Raw genomic sequence first — 22,205 nt, 5'->3', positions numbered from 1 at the left:
ACACCGCGCAAATCTGCGTGCGAGCATGTTGCACCGAACAGACAAAGCCCTTCTTTCTCGTTCCATGTCTTGGTTATCACGTAGATCCTCAGTTAAAATATGCCCCAGATACCTGAATTGCGCCACCCTTTCTACAGGAACTCCATCTAAGAAAACCGACGGGATCCTCTCCGGGCCCTTGCCTGCACGGAAAACCATCATCTGCGTCTTTTTAACATTATATTTAAGGCCGTGATCTCTAGCATATTGTTCACAGATGTTGAGTAGTCGTCTAAGACCCCTGATTGAGGGACTTAGAAGTACCATATCGTCAGCATAGCTGATATTGTTAATGCACGTTGTACCTATGTGGCAACCTACTCTAGTATTTCTAAGTCCCTCAATCAGATCATTAACATAAATGCTGAAGAGGTCCGGAGAGGTCAATCCTCCTTGACGCACGCCGCATTCTAATCTATAATCATTAGAGCCGGCGTCGCCCCATTTCACAAAATTAGTTGACAGCCTCCAGCAAAGTGTTGGGCTGCAATTGGGTATACAACATGGCACAATGATATTATTGTAAAATTGTTTTAGGTACACCATAGGCGATCTGCACAAGAGCAAGATTACTGCTATAGAGTGGTCCAAGAATGGTATGCGGCTTTTCTCCGGTGACAAGAATGGTGTGATTATTATGACAGAAATTGACTTCTATATGGTATGTGTAACATCACTATTCATGTTCATAATTAATGGGATAGTGTGTATGTTTGTCCTTCAATGACACCTTGACGGTTCGACGTGGTTTTTTCTTGGACACAGTTAAAGACGTGGAGCTACTTTTTATCCCAAAAAATCAAAGAGCTCTCAAGGGATTATTAAAAACTAGTTTTATTAGTACTAATACTAAACAGGGTATACCGTGACGCAGGTTGGGAGAAGCTTGGATATTTTGTATGCATTTAAACATTTGCACAAACACAGGTGCACTTTGTTCCCTCATTCTCTTTTGTCTGGGCTGGTTTCCGCACTTAAAGTTTCCATCTTTTGTTTATACACTTTATTTCCTCACTTTTATATTCTGATAGCTGATACCCGCGACTTCGTCTGCGTGGATTTAGATTTTTTTGAATCCCATGGGAATTTTTCAAAATTTTCTTCTTTTCTTAATTTATAGAGAGACATGCATTTTTAGGTTTTGGCTGTGTATTGTTGTCAGTCAGGGTGCATAGTCATTTTATATGTATAGATAAGATGGCAATATAAAACAGCAAACACAATGTATAAGATAGGTAGAAATGTAGGTAATGAACAAAAGTAAACTCAGTTATCAGTACATACGGTTTAACACCCGCGTTGCGTTATCATATTTTTTCCGCTTTGGTGTCTACCACTCTGTGTAAATTGTAAACAGTAAAGTAATGATTATGAGTACGTAGTATCATTGTTTTAAAAATAATTATGCTTAATTGTTTTGAAGATAAGAATAATTTTTTTTCTTATCTAGGAATATTTGAGTGCAGTATCCGGCAGGAAAGAATGCCATCGATCTTTAGAAAGAGATTTCGGCTTCGTAGAGCGTCGTCTCTGACACGCATACCTATGTGACGTTTTGCCGGTCTCAACGACAGAGACAACGCTCTACAAAACCGTTACTGGCACTGTTTACTATCGTTATATTATTACAGTACAACCAAATTAATAATTCGCATAGAAATCTTCGTCACTGTTCGGCAACGGTCGTATGATACACATGATATTGACTCCTATTTGTTTATAACAAGGTGCAAAATGCAAGTGCATTGTTTAGGGCTCTTACGATTCAATGATTCGGGTGTTTCTGGGAATACGACGAATTTTGCACCTCGTTCTAAACAAATAGGAGTCAATATCATGTGTATCATACGACCGTTGCCGAACAGTGACGAAGATTTCTATGCGCATTATTAATTTGGGTGTACTACTTTCACGCCCGTGTGCAAAATATATACATACTAGAAGGATGCCCGCGACTTCGTCCGCTTGGATTTAGGTTTTTAAAGATCCCATAGGAACTGTTTGATTTTCCGGGATAAAAAGTTGCCTATGTCAATTACAGGGACGCAAGCTACCTCGGTACCTTTCATTCAAATCGGTTAAGCGGATGGGTCTTTAGGAATCCCGTGGGAACGCTTCGATTTTCCGGGATAAAAAGTAGCCTGTGTCCGTCCCCGGGATATAAGCTGACCCTGTACTTTTCGTCAGAATCGGTTAAACTGTTGGGCCGTAAAAGGTAGCAGACAGACAGACAGACACACTTTCGCATTTATAATATTAAGTATGGATAAAAGCCAGAAAGATAATCCATACTAATATTATAAATGCGAAAGTGTGTCTGTCTGTCTGTCTGTCTGTCTGCCTGTCTATCTGTCTGTCTGTCTGTCTGTCTGTCTATCTGTCTGTCTGTCTGTCTGCTACGTTTTCACGGCCCAACCGCTGAATCGATTTGAATGAAATTTGGTACAGACATGGGATACATCCCGGGGAAGGACATAGGCTACTTTTTATCCCGGAAAATCAAAGAGTTCCCACGGGATTTTAAAAAACCGAAATCCACGCAGGCGAAACCGCGGGCATGCTCTAGTATATAATAATAATAATTACATACATGTAATTAAATAAACTTACATACACTTTACATAAATACATACTTGCACCAGGCGGAGGATTGCGATAGGATATGATTAGGATAGGGGCTGGGGGTCAGGGCGACAGGTTGAGAAATCGGCGTACTATCCTAGCCGAGTCTAGAAACACCCGTTTATTATCCCCACTTATTATCATTTTTATTTACAACATTGTTTCATCGACATTGTACGGATCAAGTGTAGACCATTTAAGTTCGTTTGCGTAGGTATATAATACACTGACCTTATGCTATGAAGGCTAAGTTTTGTTTACTTACCCCACATAATATGCTGTTGCATCTGTTTTCATATATTTCATTGCGTTCTTATAATTTGTATATGTAATTTAATTTATTGGGAAAATATATGCTGACCTGAATATACGCTAATTTGGCTTTATATCATAAGGTCTTGGGTTAGAGCACCTGGTTGAGCCAAGAGAGTTATATCTTTTCCCGCGGCGTTTTTTGCGTAGAAAGCAAAAAAGTTCTTTGTTCGCGTAGGCTACACAAATTTTAAACCCCTATTTTACCCCCTTAGCGGTTAAATTTTCAAATATCCTCTCTTAGCTCTTATGTCTACGACATAATAGCTATCTGCATGTCAAATAGCCAGATCCATCCAGTACTTTTCAAAAAAAAAAAAAAAAACAAAATTCAAAATATTTTTATTCAATTAAACTTTTACAAGTGCTTTTGAATCGTCAAAATAATCTACCACTGGTTCGGAATGCCGTTCCTACCGAGAAGAACCAGCAAGAAACTCGGCGGTTGCACTTTTCAAGTTTAAGCTGTGTATTGAAAGATCAGTCAGTCAGTCACTTTTTCCTTTATATACATATTTAGATTGTTATTTGCAGCACCTTTGCAAATCAATGGAGATAGTAAATGAAGAGCACGAGATAGTACAGATGAGCTACTACCAGAACACGCTACTGGTGTCCAGTGTGTACCGCAGCATCGTGTGCGAGCGCCGCGACAGTCGCTGGCACGTCACGCAGCTGGGCAAGAAGGAACGAAAGAGGTTAGTTGGTATTCAGCCAGGGATGAGCCAATGGAGATAGGGAACGAACAGCGCGAGATAGTTCAGATGAGCTACTACCAGAACACGCTACTGGTGTCCAGTGTGTACCGCAGCATCGTGTGCGAGCGCCGCGACAGTCGCTGGCACGTCACGCAGCTGGGCAAGAAGGAACGAAAGAGGTTAGTTGGTATTCAGCCAGGGATGAGCCAATGGAGATAGGGAACGAACAGCGCGAGATAGTTCAGATGAGCTACTACCAGAACACGCTACTGGTTTCCAGTGTGTACCGCAGCATCGTGTGCGAGCGCCGCGACAGTCGCTGGCACGTCACGCAGCTGGGCAAGAAGGAACGGAAGAGGTTAGTGGTGTACGGGAGGCGTGTAGGGTCGAACATACCAAAGGGAAATTTCCTACCGAGCGGTGTTGCTCGGTAGTGCCAGCTGGGCCAACAGTTGTATTTTCAAAACTTCTATAAATAGTGCAGATTTCAGAAAACTCTGTTAGTGTGATTCAGATTTGCATGTTCTACTTTGACTTCCAATGAATGATACCGTGCTGCCATCTAGTGCGAGCGTCGTGTGTAGTCAGGCTTGGGTTCGTGTATTCTAGTGATTGTTGATTGATTTCTTCATATCAGAAGCGCCATTTGCCTGCGAATGTGGCGACTGCCACATGGCAATCAGCAGGAGATGAGCCAATGGATATAGGGAAAGAAGAGCACAAGATGAGCTACTACCAGAACATGCTACTGGTATCCAGTACCGCATGTACCAGTATGTACCGCAGCATCGTGTGCGAACGTGTGTATAAGTAAAAATAGTGCATTCAATTTATGGCACTAACTACTTACATGATATTATATCGATCCAAGATGGAAACCTCAACACAGCTGTTCTTTTGGCAAGCATTTTCGACATACTTTAAACGTTACTTTCGTCCAAAAAAACATCTCAACACAATAATTCTCCTACCTAAAAAGCTTTAGGCTTTTTCAATAAAAAATAGCGAGCAAACGAGCAGACGGGTCACCTGGTGTTAAGTGCTTACCGCCGCCCAAGAACATTTGCAGCACCAGCGGTACCGCCGATGCGTTGCCGGCCTTTTAGGGATTTGTTGGTCCGCCCTTTGAATAACCCCATGTTGTAATCTAGTCAAAAATTTTATGTAATGTTGTTGTTCACAGTCTATGCGCGTTGGGTGCGGTATTCCAATACTCGTACGCGCGTGGCGGCGCGGCGGCCGCCTACTGCGCGCGCCCGGGCCTCAGGCTGTGGCGCGCCGATGCCGCTGGACATGTGCACCAGACCCTACTGTTCAAGGTGACTACTCGCTCTGGACGTGGTAACCTTTTCACTCACTATAGGCATACAATTGACAGTTGACACAAATCTATCAAGTGGAAAGTGATGGTATTTGGTTGATACATACCTATTACCTTTTCTAATGCTGGTAAAGAAATTTCATATTAAAAAAAAATAAACGACACTAATTAGTTTTTTATATTATTTGTAAAACCTGCATTATTAACTTGATCAAATTATAAACTTTACTTATTAGTGTAATATGTAGGTTGCTTACGCGTCGAAATCGAAGAAAGGTGATGCAAAATTATGTAGATTTGATTAAGAAATATCCACTAAAGAAAGACAAGAAGAATAAGAAATATTTACCAAAAGAAATAATATTTCATTAGCTTAACCTTTTGTATAGGAAGCGATATCAAACCCGCTGACAGTAGCAGAACTGTTGAACCCCTCGCAGAAGAAGCACTCTCACAGCGATCGGGAGTACAACTTCGGGCCGCTTTACGTGTTCCGGGAACACTTCCTCGTGTCGCACAACGAGCACATCCTGTACATACTGGACCCGCGCTCGCTCACCGCGGTGGCTGTGGTCGACGATCTCAGGAGGTTAGTGGTATTTTAGGTTTCACTCTTAGGCTGAGATCTATAGAGCGCATCTTGACTTTGCTCAGACTTAACCCATTTGAGGCCAAACAAAAACTAGAAGGGTAACCTTAGAATTTCTTTTATTTATTAATTATTAGCAACACAAAGATACAAAAAAATAAGAAAAAAAGGCTTAGTAAATATTTTTCAGGATTTTACAGGGGTGTACCCAAAATGGCACAATGGCCACTTAAAGAGTCAAAATCCGTCATACCAGGTTTGTCATTGCGAACTGTTTTCTTGTATTTTTACGACCTCAACAGAGTAATTTTGGCAAATGATACAAGGGATATTCTTAGGAAGTTTTTCAGATACGTGATCAGCGCCGTCTAGTTGTGACGATGGGTGAGCAGAGTGGCTTTGGATCGATTCCTTGAGATAAATTCTGACTATACTTCGTCGAGATAATAATTCGATTCATGGGGTGATCTTTACAGGCAATCGCCAGGCATTTCATATTGCCATGTCAATCATATTATAAGTGAGTGAGATCCACTACTATTTTCGCTGTGAATGCCGATTTGATACAACAATATTGATTGGTCCATTTCGTCCACTCCATTCATGCCCTTGTTGTAATTTTGGAACAAATGTGGAGTCTTTCATACGATTTTCGTTCAGAATTCAATCGTAAGATACTGTTCTAATTTTCGAATAACTTGCAGTTCACTTTCGTAAAACTGGGACATTCAAAATGGATTGATTTGGTCCAATACTAAACTTTTCAATTTGTGGCGAACAGATTCTAATTTGAACTCTTTTGACAGCCAACGCCTCATCATCACTGCTGCTTTCAGCACCAGAAAGAGTACCTATCAACATTGTGAACAGATCTAAATAGAAAAAAGAAAACTTCTGACTCACTCAGCAACTGACACATCAGCGCTCTACCCAAACTCTTGGATGTAAAAAGCTGAAATTTTGCATAAATGTTTCTTTTATAACGTTGATGAAGAATAAGGTCGTATTTTACAAAATTCCCACGGGAGCTAAGCCGCAGGTGGTCGCAAGTATTTCTATATTTCCAAGAACATCATTTGGCAAGCTTGATGGAGTCTCGTTGTCATCAAACCCCTCTTCTTCATCAGTAACGGCGTCAATCTTTCGTGGATTTATAGTGAAATCATACTTCAAACTGTTATATCTATCTACTAAGATCATATTAATAGCTTCCTCTAATCTTCAAAGGTTGTGTTTGGCACTATAATGCCTTTTCAGTTCATTTTGATAATCTGTAAAAATAGTTATATTTAGTGTTTTAGTACTATACTTGTGGCCATTGTACCCAAATTGGTACAGTAATATTTCAAGTCCTATAAAATTTTATATACTCAGTATAAGAAACTAAAAAAGCTTGCAAATATATAACAATTTATTGAATTTGATAAAATATAATTATTATTGATGAAATATTTTATGAACATAATATTATAATTATAAAACTATACATACCTCCACATGTCTCTCGATAACGAAATTTGATGGATCGTTACCAAAATAATACTGATGATAATTATTATTTTTTATGTTAAATTCAATCACTGCACTTTAAACTACTCATAAATGTAATAATATATTAACTGATGTCAATACTTTTTTTATTTAACTTCAATAAGTAAGTGTTCCCAAATTGGTACGGCGGTCAAGAATGGGTTAATTCAGTCTTCAAACGAGACAGATGTTTCTAGAGATTTAAAAAAAAAATTAAGTCTGAACTATGAGTAAGTGTGCTCTGAAGATCTCGCCCTTAGCCCACGGAAATTTTGCGAATCAAGATTAATCCTCGGAGAAACAAACAAATTATAATATCGAATACAATGAGCACTTCCATTAGATACCAAACTCGATAGATTTTTTCATATCCGCCATATTGAATCTATCATGACGTCATTTAACCTTTGACACTCACACCGCTAAAACAAAGTCAACTATTACGGGAGCAAAGCATATTTGGTGTGGCAGCATAGGCAGTTTTACCGATTTTTAACTTATCAATGCAGTTCTTGAAAGTGGAAAACAGTAATTTGTATTTGATAACCGCGTTTGTTCTCTTACAGAATCCTCTCAGTATCGGTAAACAAGGAGGAGATGTTTATACTAGAGGGTGAGCGGTCTCTGGTCCGCCTCGCGCATGCGCCCGAGCCCGCTGCGCTCGCTGCAGGTCTGTTTGCACGACACTTCACCACACAACATTCTGCACATACGTGACCACACTTACTACAATTTGCACATACGTGACCACACTTACTACAATTTGCACATACGTCACCACACTTACCACAACCACACACGTGACCTACACACGTAACGTACACACGTGATCACACACAAGGATTTGCACATATGTGACCACACAACACAAACCACCATACATGACCGCATTCACGACATGCTGCACATTTGTGACACAAACAATCTAAACACACACACACAAACGAGCAAACAACGCTGATCACAATCTTCGCATACCGTCAGTGAAGTTCTAACAGTGCGTAAGTTTTAATATTTTAATGCTATTCGATGAAAATAGTTCAAAACTTAAATTATTGTTAAAGATATTTTAAAAAACGAATTTTATTTCGTCAATAACTTCATTTAAAATCCTTTTTCAAAATATTATACCTGAAGTTTTGCTAACGAATATTTTGTACAGTTTTATTACTCTCCTGTAAAGTAGACTTTTTGACTTACGTAGTGTTAGAACTTCACTGACGATATGTGACCACAAACACGGTACAATCTCCACATACGTGTCCACACTTGCAATCATCAGCATAGACGTGACCACACTCACAGCAATCTGCTTACACTTATTAATATGGTCTCCATATGCGGCACACACAAAAATAATCACTCTCTGTCTTACACTTTGAAAAATCGTAAACATATTCATTTTAGATTTAGACACTTTTAAAAGTCACAAAACATCATCCACGAATGTGACGGTATATCGCTATCATCACTAAAACATTTGACATAAACATCTATACACTAGTGACTAGACACTTAAAGGTAGGGCTTCCTTGGTATTTACCCTAAACGCAGCGTTTCTATTACGTGCGCATCATATAACCCCGCTTATATTTCATTTATTTCAATAGATTAGACTTTGTGTAACTTTGTATGCGCTGCGTTCAGAGTTCAGACCTAAGTACAGTGTCCTTAGTATCAGGTTTTACATTTCACCAGCGTTGAAACATTTCAAATTTAAAATAAAATCGACCTTAACAATTCTGCTTTAAAGCTCCAGTTGGCCCATTCAGCCAGCGCTCCAAACAGAAACTTAGTAAAATTAAAATCGCTGGTACTAAATTTTTGACTTTAAATCAACGAGCATTGAGTCCATTTTACTTTAACGTTATTCTATATCCAATTCTTTCATTTGGTGAGATGTAAAATCTCCTTCCAGAGATTTAGAAAAAGATAAACGTCATCTGCATATATGCCAACCAGCCAGTGACAAAAAACGAAAGAGCTATGAGTGAAAGAGACGACGGTCTACGAAGCTGCCGATTATCTCTTTCTAAAGCTTGATGTATAATATTTACTACCAGTTACAGTATGAACGATTTTACATATATCCTTGCTATCTTAGAACTGTAGAATTTAAGTAATATTTGATTAGTACTACATATACTTTTATATTATGTAGATAGTCATCCTTATTTTGCTAGTATGTATTTGTACTTACATTCTGTAGTGCATTTTTATATAAATTGCCAAAAACCAATCCAGACTTGTCAACGAAGTATTGTATTTGTTGTGATTTTGACTCTAGACAATAATATTAGTATCTCCTATATATTTTGATTCTAGACAATAATATTAGTAAGTATATAATTTATATATTGGTATTGATTCTGAGCGCTTCTTTTTAGAGTATTCGTATCTTTTTCTTAACCATGTAATAAGACTATTTAAGAGCCCTCTTCATCGAAGGGAGAACTCGTTGGTGGGTGAAACCTTAAATAGCACTATAGAAACAGGTGATGGAAACAACGTTATTTGTGCGTGTCACCCTATCCCTCTAACTGCACCCCACCCCGAGAGAGGCCGGGTGAATGAATTTTTCTTGAGATTCAAGATTTTTTGGTCAAAAACGGTAAACGTTTGGTGTTACGTCTATTTTGGGCAAAAGAAACCTTTTTTTCTTAATTAAAGACATTTGAAATTATTACGAAGCAAAGCGTGACATGAAACTGTTAATTTTCCGTCTTTTTTTAGCAATATTAAAAAGAAAAAGATGCAGGTACTCTTTTAGAGGAAAACATCAGAATCGACGCCACTTTGGTACTTAGCTAGTATCTTTAGTACTATTTTATTTTGCATGTTAGATATACAATGACATTATATTGTTCTTGTGTTATGTACTAGTAGAAATGTAGTTATCGTTTACCATAGTAGTTACCTAATATAGGTATCGATATCGCTGATCGAATATCATGTACAGTTCTTGCTATTCACGAATGCTTGTTGTGAAGTCGTATCGGTATAAGTAAGGTACACTAAATGTGTGCGTTTGCGAGCGCTTGCTCGCGACTGATTGGTCCAACATGCACGCACACTTACGCAATACCCATGTATACGACGTAACCACTAGTAAAGTTCACTCGCCTTCGTGAATTGCAAGAACTATACAGTACTACCTTTTTTATAAGTTACGCCGAATTATCACCGCCAGATGTCTAGTCACTCTTGCCTTTAAAGCGTTTAGGTTATACGTGGCAGGAAACATCTAATAACAGGATATTTTTAATTTTAAGTGTTGTGTAAACTGCAGTTTGGGCCTGAATAAATAAATTATACGCGCATACAAAACATGGCGCGCAGGCAACAACCAATAGGGGACGGGACGCTACTGAAATATTTTCACGACATTGAAAAAAATAGATTTCTGCGCAGGTACATCGGCGCAACCTATAAAAGTGGTAATACTATACACTGTTTAACAGTTTTTTTTTTAACTGGATCAGTATGGGGAAATCCAAAACCATATGAGATAGGGAAACTGTCTTAGGAACCATTAGATTGAACACCTGTAATGACATAAGGAACGTGTGTGAATTATATTTATATTATCTTTTTTTTTAAACTTTGAAGTGCCATAAAAAAATTTCACTGTTCAATTTCGTGCTGTAAATCAATAAATCAATGGGTCAATCATTTCAAGCTATTTATTACCATAATTGTTTTCACAATAAAGACCTAAAAATTCCATTGGATTCCAAAGTTTTGGATTTCCCAGTGCCAACTGTCCCAGTTAAAGAAAAGAAACTGTATTAATAGTAACTACCTAAAATTTCTTTGGTGCCTTAAGTCTTAACCTATACCAAATTAAGACCAATGTAGTAGCATTATGCTATGAATATAACTTTTAAAAAGTAAAAAAAAATATTTTTTTATAATAAGTAGGTTATATTTAGATTTTGTTAGTTCCAAAAAGAGTGTATTTCTTGAACATTCCAAGTATTTCCTTCCTTTACGTATGCTGTATTATTTAGTAAGCAGTATTAGTATCCCTCTTAGGTACGTTTTCTAACTCATAACTTATGGTCCAATTATACTACTTAACTCAATTATTATTCTCATTCTATTAAATCCTTCATCATTACATGTATTATTTTGTAATTTATTTTATGTTGTAGTTTTTGCGTATCGCATTTTTGTATCTCGCATAAGAAGGTCGATTTAATTTATATTTTTCTTAGTTGACTTAAAAGGTAAGCAAATCACAAAAAAAAACTTCTCAAAGTAAGAAACCGCTTTCTAAAGCTTTGAAAATCAAACTTTCGTACGTTTTTTTGTTTTTTAAATTTCATGGTTTTATTTTTGCTGGCATGTAAGCGAAGACTTCTTGTCTGCCAAAAGCCCTGGGTATATTGTTCGCGACAAATTGTGATGGCAACTTTCTAATGAGGTGACATCACATACCGGGTATTTAATCGATATCGATAATTTTACCTTTAGAGTAATATGTTCTTCATCACAATCAAAATCAGTGTTGCTCGTCATGTATCCAAAGCTAAACACATCTCCGTCCATCTCCACTTTAGTGGACACTGAGCCTTACGAATTTCGCCGAGGATCTGCTTGTTACCACTTGCCTACCTTTTAAATCAGCTATGGAAAGATAAATTGTAGAGTATGTTCTAAGATATACTTAGTATTCCTTACATATGTATTATTATAGTTGTGATTTCGACGTTTAACTCTAGTCTTAGTAAAATATGGTAGAAAAAGCCGCCTTACCATTAAAGTGCGCCCACCAAAAGAATCGCTTGGTTTTTATATCGAGCTCATTATAGTTGTGAAAAAGCCTTCGATAAGATGATGGCTATAAATGTGGTGGGTTCCATTCACACACCGTAGAAAGAAACCTTATTAAATTTAGAACTGACTGCTTTATAGTTTGCATTAAGCTTTATTTACGCCAGAGTAACATAGTGCGATATTGCGGGCCGTACGTACTATATAATTTATAAAGGTCTTCTGACGATTCTTGCTAGTCTCTTCAAGAATCGTCAGTAGAATCATTATCAACCCATCACCGGCCCACTATGAAAACAGGTCACCTCGTAGAATGAGAAAGGTTTAGCCGTAGTCCACCACGCTAGCCAAGTGCAGGTTGGCAGACTTCACACACCTTTGAGAACATTATGGAGAACTCAGTCATGCAAGTTTTGTCAAATGTTTTCTTCTAAAGTACATAATTGGTATTTAATTTCTTAAAACGTTCATTATCAAAAAATACACTGCCGCGTTGTCACATGTTGTTGCTCCGGCGTAAAAAGTATTTTAGTAATAGTATACTTTTTCGTACTTACATCAATGTACTTACACTTAAAATTTATCGATGTTAACATGGCCATTGTACTTTATTTTTTGAATATATTATTTTTTTACTACTTTTGCATTTTTATTTTTCGCTTCGCTGTCAGAATCCTACCTCAAAATATTTAGTTTCTAATGATTCTATAAATTGGTAATGTTTTGACAGTTTATTAGATCTTTTTTCGAGCAATGGCTCTGTTAAGTATCGTTTCTTTTTTAATTAATTTTTTTTTAACTGTCTACGGTAGTTAGTTATTTTTTAATACTACACAATATTTTGTAGTTAGATTTAATACTTTTGAATTGTTTGTGCAGATTTAAAAAATGTTGACATATTTGTTCATTTTTTGAATAATATGGGAAAATTGGTTCGATATAATATAAGGGTTCTATTCCCAATAATGCCATTTGATTAAAATATTATGCTGTCAAAACTTGATATCAAACTTAGTGTAGAGTAACGTGAATGTGAAAGATTACTTTATAAGATAAAAAGCATGGGAGCATATTGCTCAATAGATTTGTATAAATGGCCGCCAGACTCTGTGCTTATTTTCTGATAAACTAAATGTGTGAGATAGAGCAGTAATAGTGTATATTAACGTACACATATACGTGCCAACGGTCAATTTATAGGTTTGAAATATGAATAGGTACTGGTAGTTAACTGGCGGCGATTTTATTGAAGCACGCTCGAAGGTGTCTAAAGATGTTAAAACCTCGCGCCAATATCTGTGTAGTCTGTCGTAATGCGTATGTGTCACACACAAAAGCGTACGAATTTGTCTTTACTTTTTGAAATACAATAGTATCAGCTTTGCATAACTGGGAGCTTTATAATAATTTCGGCAAATAATTGAAGATATTTCTTCGCACTATATTTCATATGTGTCACATATCCACAAGCACACGAATTTGGCTTTACTTTTTAAAATACAATGGTATGAGCTTTGCCTATCTGGGTTTTATAATATCGTTGGTAAAAACTTGAAATATACTCCAACGAAGATGTTTCGTCCCAGTATATTTACAAACATAAACAAAAGATACTTTTCCAACAGATCAACCGATAAACCTGATGACAAAATCCCTAACGACATCCCTTCAACACGCGGTGAACACGGTCCGCGATCTCACACACATCGACCAAACGATGCCCTACATCACGAGCGTGCTAGAACAACCCATATCCATGTTCACCCGAAACGAGACCCTAGACACGGGCACGATACCCAATGGAGAGGAATGTTTCGAGCTACCCCCGATAAAGCATCTACCGCTCGATATATCGGATAACGTATTAGAATCGATTATAAACGAGTTTAGGGATGTGTCGAGCGATGTTGAGGAGATTCGACGCGTGAAATCGGAGGAGTTGCAAAAAAAACTGAAGTTGTATAACAGTATAATGGAGAAGAAGTGCGATGAAGAGTTGATACACAGTAGGCGGAGCAGACGGAGGGAGGCCGGCTCGGGAGGGAACACGCCGCGGATGTCGACGCCGGTGCGCAAGGCGGACAGCTTTAGCTATACGAGCCCGTGTGTTATGAGCATCAGTGTGTGTGGGTGAGTTTCTTTTTACTGAAATAAAACTTCTTTAGACCCGACATGATTTTCAGAACGTTAGGCCTCATTTACACGAGAGATTTTTTAACGTCAATGTATTCCCAAGTATATATTCCCATGTCAACGCTTTTTTTACGCTTGAACAGATACTTGGGAATACATATTTTGTTCTATTTAAACGTTTTTTTTAACAGACGTTAATAAAGCTCTCATGTAAATGAGGCCTTACTTATATCCGTATTAAAAAGGCTGTCAAACAGAACAGGCCTCCACCTTTTATCGATCTGTTTTATAGTGCCGAACAGTTAGGTCCACAGATTAAAAGCTCTATTTTTACATGGTAAAAAGATTTTGCAGTAAAATGGAATCCCGCGTGCGTTTTTTTTACTTTAACCGCACGTAAAGACTATTTTATTTTAATTTCTCAGAAAGAGGTGAGAGTGGTGCTTATTTTGATGTGTTTACGTTTTATTTAATAAAACAATGTTATTGCAAATAATAAACTTACGTTCCTGCTACTATAGACATGACTTGACATAATTGACCCTTTAAAAATTATCAATTTTTTTTAATTTTCTACTACCCGAAAAGGCTTGAAAGATTTAGGAGTGTAGACTCTTTCTCTCTCTACGCTAGTCGCAATAGAACTAGTTATAATTTCGACGTTTATTTTCAAAACTATAATTCATTGTTTTTTAATTAGTTACTATAACATTTTTTTTACAGAAACATTCCACAAAATGACGATCTTCTAGAGAAACAAATCGAAGAGAAAGAAAAGATATTAGCGAAAATGCTCAACCTTGAATCTCTAAGCATCAAAAGCCCGATAGAAAAAGAGCCAGAAAAAGAAGAACCCGACAAACTTTATAAAACACAATACACTGAAATAACTGTGCCGAAAAAAGAAAATACGCAAATTGGAAAAAATATTGAAAAGGAAATAAACTTGAGTAAAGAAGTACTGATTAAAGAAAAACCAGTAAAAGAAACATCCAAACCAGTTGTAAAAAAAGTTATCAATGACAAACCAGTACAAAAGAAAATAGAAACCGGTGATTTAGTTCCTAAAGTAGTCAAACTGCCCAATACTTGGAATTTAGAGAACATAGAAATAAAATTGGACATGAAAAATGGTATTAAGGACGTTTCTAATCTAATATCGCCTGACGACGGCACGGAAGGGGAATGGGAATTTATATAAAGTCTATTCACATAGAAAATTTCAACTATATAATTTAACTGCCAAAATTAATAATTAATTAATCGATCCTGTCCACATCGTAGGAATGTCTTGCGCGATTATTATTTTAGTTGATTTAAAAATATTTAAACAAATGAATATTTAAACAAACTCGAATTACTCTAGATTCTAGAAGTTTTTTCGCAGAAATCAAGGAATTCTAAAGCGACCAATTATATTAGTATTATTTTATTTTTTTTGATTGCAGAATAAAGTTGACTTTATTACGATTATCTCGAAAAACACGAAATAAAATAGTTTGTTTATATAGTTGGAAATCTCTATACATTATGAATTATGAATTATGCTTATGTATTATGAATCACATTTCGCTTTAATCACACTTTAGAATTAGGTGACAGGCATCTTGTATCGTATTTATATTATATATCAGTATAAATAGAATATAATATAATATTTATGTAAAATTTAGTGAGTAAAGTGACAAAAGATCTCCAGGGGGTTAGGCAAGCGCGCTGACATAGGCCACATCATTGCTTCTTAGGTTGAAATCTATAGAGAGCACTATGGCTTTGCTTAGTCTTGAGTTTCAGTTAAAACGAGACAGATTTATACCAGCAGTATAAAGGCTGTCTCGCTTTAACTAATACTAATGCTGTACAAATCAAAATTATCAAGCACTGATATTTTCTGCCTAAACCCCTATAAGTATGACATAATAAATGTTTTGTATTATTTTCGGACTTTTCCAAAATATTAATATCCAGTTTCTTTTGATCGAATGTACAAAAGTAATAATTATACATTATAGTTATATTATAAAAGCAGAATAATAATGTGATACATTTAATATTTATTATGAAGCCATAAAAGTATTCTTATGAACGAAACCAGCCTCAATAAGTTGATGGTAAATAGTGGAATATGCATAGAAATGTATGAATAACATAATGGATGAGATGGCGAACGCTATACGCGACACTACTAATCCATACTAATATTATAAATGCGAAAGTGTCTGTCTATTTGCTAGCTTTTCACGGCCCAACAGTTTAACCGATTTTGATGAAATGTACAGACTTAGCTTATATCCCAGGGACGGTCATTATACCGGAAAATCAAAGAGTTCCCACAGGATTTTTAAAAACCTAAAGCCACGCAGACGAAAGCGCGGGCATCATCTAGTCACATTTAATATTATAAAGGAGAAAGTTTGTGTGTGTGTGTGTGTGTGTGTGTGTGTGTGTGTGTGTGTGTGTGTGTGTGTGTGTGTGTTTGTTACTCCTTCACGCAAAAACTACTGGACGGATTGAGCTGAAATTTAGAATGGAGATAGATTATACCCTGGATTAGCACATAGGCTACTTTTTATCCCGGAAAATCAGAGTTCCCACGGGAATTTTTAAAACCTACATCCACGCGAACGAAGTCGCGGGTATCAGCTAGTTAGTCATAAATATCACTAATGTTGCGGCCCAATACTCCATATAAAGAACAAGAATTTATAATTGACATCTAAACTTTATGGACTAAACATTACCTTAAAACTTATGAATGCATTTATTGTAATAGTGAGGCTAATATTTTTTTGTATTTTATTTTTCAGTGAAATAAAACTTTTCTGTATGGGTTTTTTTATGTTATAAAATGTAGGTATTAATATAATTAATAGAATAAGTAAGTTTGTTAGATTTAGGGTCTGTTTCTCAATCACCAAATAATCTCTAACTGATGATTTTAATAGTTAAAATTACTCAGCAGGATCGATAACATATGGAAAAAATCAGATCTTTAACTAAAACTATTATAAAATATGTAATAATAATAAAATATTGAATTCAGCAGCTCTGTTACTCTCTAGCCATACACGATCAAGTTTACCGTTAAGATGCAGCGGACTTGCTCCGGTCTTGTCCGGTCTTAAACTGCATCATCACTTACCACCAGGTGTGTTGCAGTCAATGGCTAATTTGTATATGAATTTTAAAAAAACTGATAGCCTTACACCGTCAAGTTTACTGGATGTGGCTTCAAGTCCATTGCAAACTTGACGGGTAAACTTGATCGTGTATGGCCATCGACATACAGGTGTAATCAGAACGCTAGCAAAAGCGAAGACAGCTAATAGTTCTTATGATTACTGATAAGATACCACGAAAAATAAAATAAGAAAATTTTGTATTTTTAAACGTTCACAATATATTGCAAATAAAACATCTGACTGACGCTAGAGGTAAACAAACGTTACGTAAATAAGCCACTCGAAGTCAATGCTACGTCGTAGAAGGAGTATTGACCCGAATTTTGCACGCTATACATTGCGGGTTTGAAAAATACTAAATCACGTACGCTAAGCTTTTGTTAGCGTTCTGGTTACACTGTGTTCATAATAAAAGACAGCTTTATTTTTATTAGTATTATCTTTTATTGTTCGAATATATTGTATTTTCTAGGTTTTTATTGTATATTATGAAATCGTTAAATAAAGTAAATCATATTGCATTGAGTCATTTTCTTATGATATGATGTAGATAAATGTAATATTATTATGTATATTAACATGTGACTGGTCTAACAATCTCATACTTGAGTCTCAGACTAAAGTTGCTAGAGGATAAAAACAACACATTAAAAGCTACACCAGAATATTACTGGAGAAGCCAATGGCGTGACTCACTATGTTTGTTTCGTCTAACTTTTTTCTTTTAGTCGAAAAATCTTTTCTTATGTACTTATTTTTTTATAATGTTTTTACACTAGACTTATTGACTTATTTTGGGGTGAAATGCAGCTATTATTACACCTAAAAACTAGCAGTTTATATGCCATATACATTAGAGGCTTATTTTTATAGCTCTGCGTTACCTAAATCATAAAGTAAAGTTATCAATGACTTATGTGGTCCATTTTTGAACGGCATCAAATGGATTACTTGTCACGGAGATTTACTTTAGTTACAATTAAACGCTACGCTAAGGCACGTGTATTATAATGTATGTCTTGTGAGTTATGAGGAAATAATAAGGCAGATTAGCAGTGGATGAACTGGATCACTTTTATTAGGTATAACAAATTAATTTAGAGAGCTAATTAATACATGTCGATGCCGCCATGGTTGCCCAAGAGAAGAAGCTAAGTAAAGGTTGGCTGTCAAACAGCAAACACTATTGGTTGTCTGTGGTCTTAGATGAAAATCAGGGTTGCCAAGTCATTTATAAATTGACCCCTAATTTTCATATTTACAACAGTATGTACTAAAATCACACAATCCAATTTTTTGTGTCTATGGCAAAACATATCCATTTTATTGTAAATTAAGTATTATCTTCATTAGATTAAATGAACAGAACTAAAAGTATCCTTTTCTCAATGTACTCAGCTGAAAAAACACCTGGAATTCTAGTACTGTATATTTATTTAGGTTATTTTTTTAAATCATTGACAAGGACCTTAACAACTGAAGTAAGTGGCGATGCAGTCTAGACGCGGACAAACCTGGAAAGGGTATGGCAATTCTATTTAATCCATATCCCTCATCGGAATCTTTTTGGAAACCGAACCTGGAGCATCCCACTTCTAAGACCACTACGCCAGACTGGTCGTCAACATTATTTGGGTATAACAGATTTAATTTCAACTATCGATGTATTTTAATCATTCCGTTTTGACCAACAGTCGAACCAAATCATAATAATTATAATATGCAAATTTTATTTATGTAACGCATTTGTAAAATTGACATTTACACGAATTATGAAAGCTTAGCACTTGTAAGGTTTTTAAATATAAGATTGTTGCAATGTGTTTGTTTTATTATCTATCTTCCCACGTTGTCCAATCTATCAATCTATCTTCCAAAGTAGTCCACTGAACACGAGGAGTGTTAACTGCGCCTTGTTCAAAAACATCTCTGCTGGGCTTGTGTATTCAATTCTAACCCCCGTCCACACACTGCTCGTGTGGCATGGGAAGGAGCGAGGAACGGAGGCAGAGACGTAGTGTGGCCGCGTTACTCGCGTGTTCCTCGTTCACGCCCATCGCTCCCTATTTTGTCTGTAAGTATGCAATAGCGCGCACGCTGCCACAGTTTCGACGTCCATCGTGTTGCAAAGGCAAGCGACCTAGTGCGGCGCGCGAGTAGAGCAGTGTGTGGACGCACAGTTAGAGCTAGCCCGCACAGCGAATACAAATCGCGCGATTTTATTTTCGCAACACTAACACTTGCAATCATATAGAGATGCACGCACTGCGATTTCGCGTGTAAAAAAACGCCTGTGATTTGATACAAATCAAGTTTTATGCAGTATATAAATATTTTGTGCAGTATGGAGCGTACGGCGCTCACCGCATTCGCAGTGCGGGCAGGTGAAATTACTACGGAAAACAAATCGCGCGAATAAAAATCGTAGTGTGTGCTAGGCCCAAAGGTCTCTACATACGTAACGTGTTTTTTCAGGTCTCGGACAGGACGGGACGATTTCTCGAAGTACTATTGTACAACTAGAAAACGGACGGGGCGGGGCGTTCCAGTTGTCCAATAGTAGTTCGAGAAATCATCCCGTCCCGTCTGAGACCTGAAAAAACACGTTACGTATGCAGCGACCTTTAGTCTATGGCCTGCGCAAACCACAATGTTGCAAGTTCTGATTGGACTATTTGTTTCATTATACAAGTTGAAAGGATTACAATTAAATGAAAAGACAAAATACACATACAAACTTTATTTATTTAAATAATACTTAATCATTCGTCTAAATCAATAAATAGACTAACTGCCAAAGTTGCATACAACACAATATTATTTGGTTCTTATAGAAAAATGCAATTTTATACAACTCAAATATCTTACCCTACCCATACTGAACAAATTAACAAAAACAAAATAATATAACAAATACTTTTCAGATCTTTCTTTTTTTAAGCAAGAAATTAAAAAAAAAGAAACATGATTAATTGAAAAAGCGGTTTAAATCTACGCTCACGTCGTTTTTTACGCGTTTAGCCGAGGGCAGGTTATGTACGATGTTGTGGCGCTTGCTTCGTCGTCCACACTCCACATCGCCACCTCATAATGGATAAAATCAATCATTTCACATGTTTTTGGTGATAAAAGAGCACCAGATTAATTCACATTAAATTCAGTTTCAATCCTTCATCCTTTATTATTAAGGCGGATTAAAAAATACGATACAAGATAACTAACCTAATAATCTGTAAAATAAAAATAACAAGTCTTCAGTTTACAAAAATAATTTTGACTAATCAAACTTTTTATTTTATTTTATAAATAACAAAACATACAATGTCTTTACCTCATTGGAAAAAAAAATTAAATGTGTTAAAAAATAAAATTGAACAGAAAAAGTGATAGGTATGAGACCTTGAATTGTAAGCGCAACTAATATTATCTATTCTTTAAAAAAAAAAAGTGAAAATACACTTATGATAGCTAGGTATATAGAACACGAAAACTTACAAATCAATTTTGTAAGTACCTAGTTAAATTACAAGGAAACGTTTACTTCCTCAATCTTGCTATTTCGCACTTACTGCAAATCCAAGTAAGAATCGGTTGACATCTATATAGCGTTCTGTCTTTGACTTAGCTCAGGCGAACGAGACAGACTTGTTTTTACATAAATCAGTTCTCAATTCAAAGCAAACTCCTTTCTTCTACGTTCTATAGAGGCGTCGATTCTGCTGCCATACCTTCAATTTACAATGGCTTAGTGGCCAAATTTATAATTTACAACGTGTAACCAGAACGCTAGCAAATACTTAGGCTCATTATTATACTACCCAAACACAATCCAATGCAAAAAACAATTTGTGCTATCTTGTACTTTTAGCACAGTTGTTTTAGTGATTTAGTATTTTTCAAACCCGCGATGTATAGCGTGCAAAACTTAGGTCAATGCCCCACCGACGCGTCATCGTCGCGATTCCGTAGTGGCCTATTTACGAAACGTCCGTTGACCTCTAGCGTCAGTCAGATGTTTTATTTCCGTTTAAAAAAAACGTTTTTTGTGGTACCTTATCAGTACTCATCAGTACTATCACCTGTCATCGTTTTTGCTAGGTTTCTGGTTACACCTTGTATAATCGTAATCTCTCCATAGCGAGACTTAGCGAAATTGTTAATTGTCAAAAAATACCATACAATTTTTGACAATTGATAACAACCTTATATAATCTATCCATAGATTACGGATGGGTTTAGCAAAATTATAAATTTCAGCCGTAAATCTCTACACAAAAGTAATTGACCGCGACGGAATAAACAACTACTTCATTCACACATTTTTATATAAATAAATACAAGTCATAAATACTCATAAAAGGAACCTATGATTTGACTCGTTAGTTATGAAAACGAAACGTTAGTGCTCTGATAGAACCTTGAAAGTGAGCATAATATACAAACAATACAGTCTTTGAAAATGAGTTCGACACAAACAGAAAAGAAATTACAAAACATTACAAGCCATGTTATCTAACATCACATTATGATAAATATTACACAAATAATACAAGAATACTGTATGAGTAAGGTGGGGTCAAACAACGTGATATTGACGCTCCCTCTTGCACTAAAGACAAAAATTAACAGTTTAGCCAAAATACCCTGAAATCATGTCATACCTGGTGCTAACAGGCAACAAATAATACACTTCCACAGTATATAAGAATTGTTTCTATAATTAAATAATTAAACCTTAGTTTAAGCAGCGATCACCAATAAAGCTCTCAAGTAAAGCGTTTGCCGATTTTTTCTACAATTTCACATCCCTAACTAAACAAACAATGTCAATCCTTTATAAATTATACACCTAAACCTTCTTGAAGAATATCCCGTAGTAAAAAAAAAGTCACAAACAGACAAAGTTTTCGGAGCGGAGGGACTTTGTTTTATTAAATAAGTAAGTATCGATAAATATGAATGATATAAACACATTTCACTAAATGTACAATTAAATTACTTAA

The 22,205-nt window shown here is 36.2% G+C and overlaps 2 protein-coding genes and 2 long non-coding RNA genes across 7 annotated transcripts in view; 3 read left to right on the top strand and 1 right to left on the bottom strand.

The window, feature by feature from the left end:
* The window catches only part of LOC123875539 (RNA 3'-terminal phosphate cyclase), a 19,736-nt gene extending 17,393 nt beyond the window's left edge, over positions 1-2,343 (top strand). The window contains exon 11 of the mRNA XM_045921421.1: positions 2,327-2,343. The gene's annotated coding sequence lies outside the window, so the exon portion shown is untranslated. The remainder of the gene's footprint in view (positions 1-2,326) is intronic.
* The window catches only part of LOC123875547 (WD repeat-containing protein CG11141), a 19,339-nt gene extending 3,537 nt beyond the window's left edge, over positions 1-15,802 (top strand). The window contains exons 3-9 of the mRNA XM_045921434.1: positions 577-700; positions 3,508-3,671; positions 4,855-4,990; positions 5,382-5,581; positions 7,678-7,781; positions 13,513-14,017; positions 14,744-15,802. Of these exons, the coding sequence (XP_045777390.1) occupies positions 577-700; positions 3,508-3,671; positions 4,855-4,990; positions 5,382-5,581; positions 7,678-7,781; positions 13,513-14,017; positions 14,744-15,221 (1,711 nt within the window). The 3' untranslated portion in view covers positions 15,222-15,802. The remainder of the gene's footprint in view (positions 1-576; positions 701-3,507; positions 3,672-4,854; positions 4,991-5,381; positions 5,582-7,677; positions 7,782-13,512; positions 14,018-14,743) is intronic.
* LOC123875548 lies at positions 10,099-22,205 on the bottom strand. Of its 4 annotated transcripts, XR_006798158.1 has the most exons (3): positions 22,191-22,205; positions 10,993-11,204; positions 10,099-10,262 (listed from the first exon to the last, which is right to left on the bottom strand). It is a non-coding gene; the product is annotated as an uncharacterized LOC123875548 (long non-coding RNA). The 4 variants fall into 4 exon arrangements; XR_006798157.1 differs by lacking the exon at positions 22,191-22,205 and having other exon boundaries at positions 10,993-11,425; XR_006798160.1 differs by lacking the exons at positions 10,993-11,204; positions 22,191-22,205 and adding an exon at positions 10,911-10,922.
* On the top strand, positions 10,127-12,528 carry LOC123875549. The gene is made up of 2 exons (XR_006798161.1): positions 10,127-10,259; positions 11,842-12,528. It is a non-coding gene; the product is annotated as an uncharacterized LOC123875549 (long non-coding RNA).

This window comes from Maniola jurtina, chromosome 20, assembly GCF_905333055.1.
Source record: "Maniola jurtina chromosome 20, ilManJurt1.1, whole genome shotgun sequence".
NCBI lineage: Eukaryota > Metazoa > Arthropoda > Insecta > Lepidoptera > Nymphalidae > Maniola > Maniola jurtina.
Note: the sequence above shows the minus strand (reverse complement) of the source record. Positions and strands in the feature narration are given on the sequence as shown.